The 1985-nt window shown below is 42.5% G+C and overlaps 1 protein-coding gene across 3 annotated transcripts in view; it reads right to left on the bottom strand.

Annotated features, from left to right (window-relative positions):
• The window catches only part of caprin1 (cell cycle associated protein 1), a 34816-nt gene that overhangs the window by 4533 nt on the left and 28298 nt on the right, over window positions 1-1985 (bottom strand). For all 3 annotated transcript variants that reach the window (XM_015403851.1, XM_015403853.1, XM_015403852.1), the window contains 2 exons: window positions 1330-1483; window positions 1035-1208 (listed from right to left, as the gene is read on the bottom strand). In XM_015403851.1, the coding sequence (XP_015259337.1) occupies window positions 1035-1208; window positions 1330-1483 (328 nt within the window). The remainder of the gene's footprint in view (window positions 1-1034; window positions 1209-1329; window positions 1484-1985) is intronic.

Consider the following 1985-nt stretch of genomic DNA (forward strand, 5'->3'; position numbering starts at 1 on the left):
CACTTTATAGGTCTGCTGTATGGGACCACTTTGCATTTAGAGTGACCTACGATGACGGTAGAAAGAAAGTTGTAAATAAAAGTGCAACAGTGTGCAAGCAAGTGCAACACGTTTTGTTTATGCTAACAGCAACATGACTCTCTGCTCCGCTCTGAGTCCCTTGGAGATGGTAGAGAGCATGTGCGAGATGACTAAATTCAAAGCAGCAAAACATGCGGAAATGATCCAGGGTTTCCGCAGATCATTTAAAATAATTACAATCCAATATTTTTGGGGGGATTTTTTCATTAATTTTATAAATTTTTATGGGATTTCGGTGTAACAACCAACATATACCGAATCGAACCGAAAACCGTGGCCAGAAACCGTGAATCGAACCGAACCGTGGATTTTGTGAACCGCTCCACCCCTAGTGTTTAATATATATATATATATATATCCAGTAAAAATTTGCATGTTTTTTCTAAACACAAACAAGGCTTTGTTGGGCTGCTGGATAAAACCTTGAACTCAAGGCTAATCCTGACATTATGAATTGAAAAAGCTTCCTGGATGGGAAGAGAATCGTCCTCAAACTTGGAAACAAAGTCCAGTGGATTGTTGGTAATATGCTTTTTTGGAATGACTATGACCTGGATGACCGGAAATCGTCACCAGCATAACACAAATTTAAGAGACTGAAGCATAAATTAACTAAATGTGATATTTCTCCCAGTTGAGGCCAGATAAGAAAGGAAAGCTGTAGCCTGTATGACTGATGTGACTGTGGTGGAATGAGGCGTGACTCAACCAACTGAAAGCTGACAGACATCCTGATAACGCGACTATGCTGAAGCTCAGGACTGTTACGATATGATCCTGAGTCATCTGAGTCATGGTGACTACAACCAGGGTTCCTGCAGGTCCTTAAAAAGTCTTGAAATTAACTTGCCTTATTCTGTAGGAACCCTGTACAACAGGCCTAAATCAAAGACACTGTTCAGTTTCTGTGAATAAATGTTGAACTAACATAACAGTTGCAGACGAGCTCCCACCTCTGAATCCATTGGAAGAGCCTCTATAGCCATTGATCAAACCCCTGGCATTTCTGGGTCCACCACGAGACATGCCTCTGCTATTGTAGTAGGACTGTCTGCCAAAGCCTGGGCCCTGTTGAGGGGGTTGCTGATGGCCGCCAGTCTGGTCTTGGGTGTGGAAGGCACCGACGACTGGGGAAAAGAAAAAAGGCAGAGTATGGCTATTAACAAAACACGAGTAATCCACACAGCTGTCATCCAGATAAAGGAGGAAATATGAGAACTGCTGCAGCAATGCTGAGAATTTACCCACCAGTCTGTAGCTGCTCCGCCTGAATCTCTGTCTGCTCCACCGAATGCTGCGACTGGCCGCTGAAAGCTGGATTGTAGCTGTTTTGGTACTGGTTGGCCTGGTTCAGGGCCTCCGTCTCATTAGCTGGCGGGACCGGGGCATTGAGGTTAAACACCTAATGAGACAAACAAGAAACACATTGAGGTGAAGTGGAAACCAGAGGAAAGCTCACAGGTTCATTAGGTGAGATGTTGACCCATGTTCTCCCGTTTGCAGCATGTATAGGAAATCCACAGAAATACAGCACAAAGGAGGACGTAGAACAAGCAGAGTCTTAATAACACAGTCTATATCTAATCCTGAATAGGGAAAAAAATAAAAAAAACCTGCACATGGCACAAAGCAGTTAAGCAGTAAAAACACCGCAGGAGTAACAGCACATAAGCACAGTAAAAGCTGCATATGTTCGCATCTTTGAAAACTGAAATTTACAGACGCTGAAGAGAACGCTCCACAGCAACAGAGGTCTGAACAAAGACGACCTAAATTAACCAGTACTATGTGTTAAAGTTCTAAACTTATAATATATGATCACTAAAAATCAGCATCTTGACAGATCTGATGAGAAATCAAATATGTATTTTGTTAGCATGTTAAAACTACCAACATCTGCTGGT

The sequence above is a fragment of the Cyprinodon variegatus genome, unplaced genomic scaffold (assembly GCF_000732505.1).
Source record: "Cyprinodon variegatus isolate N-32 unplaced genomic scaffold, C_variegatus-1.0 Scaffold1580, whole genome shotgun sequence".
NCBI classification, from domain to species: Eukaryota; Metazoa; Chordata; class Actinopteri; order Cyprinodontiformes; family Cyprinodontidae; genus Cyprinodon; species Cyprinodon variegatus.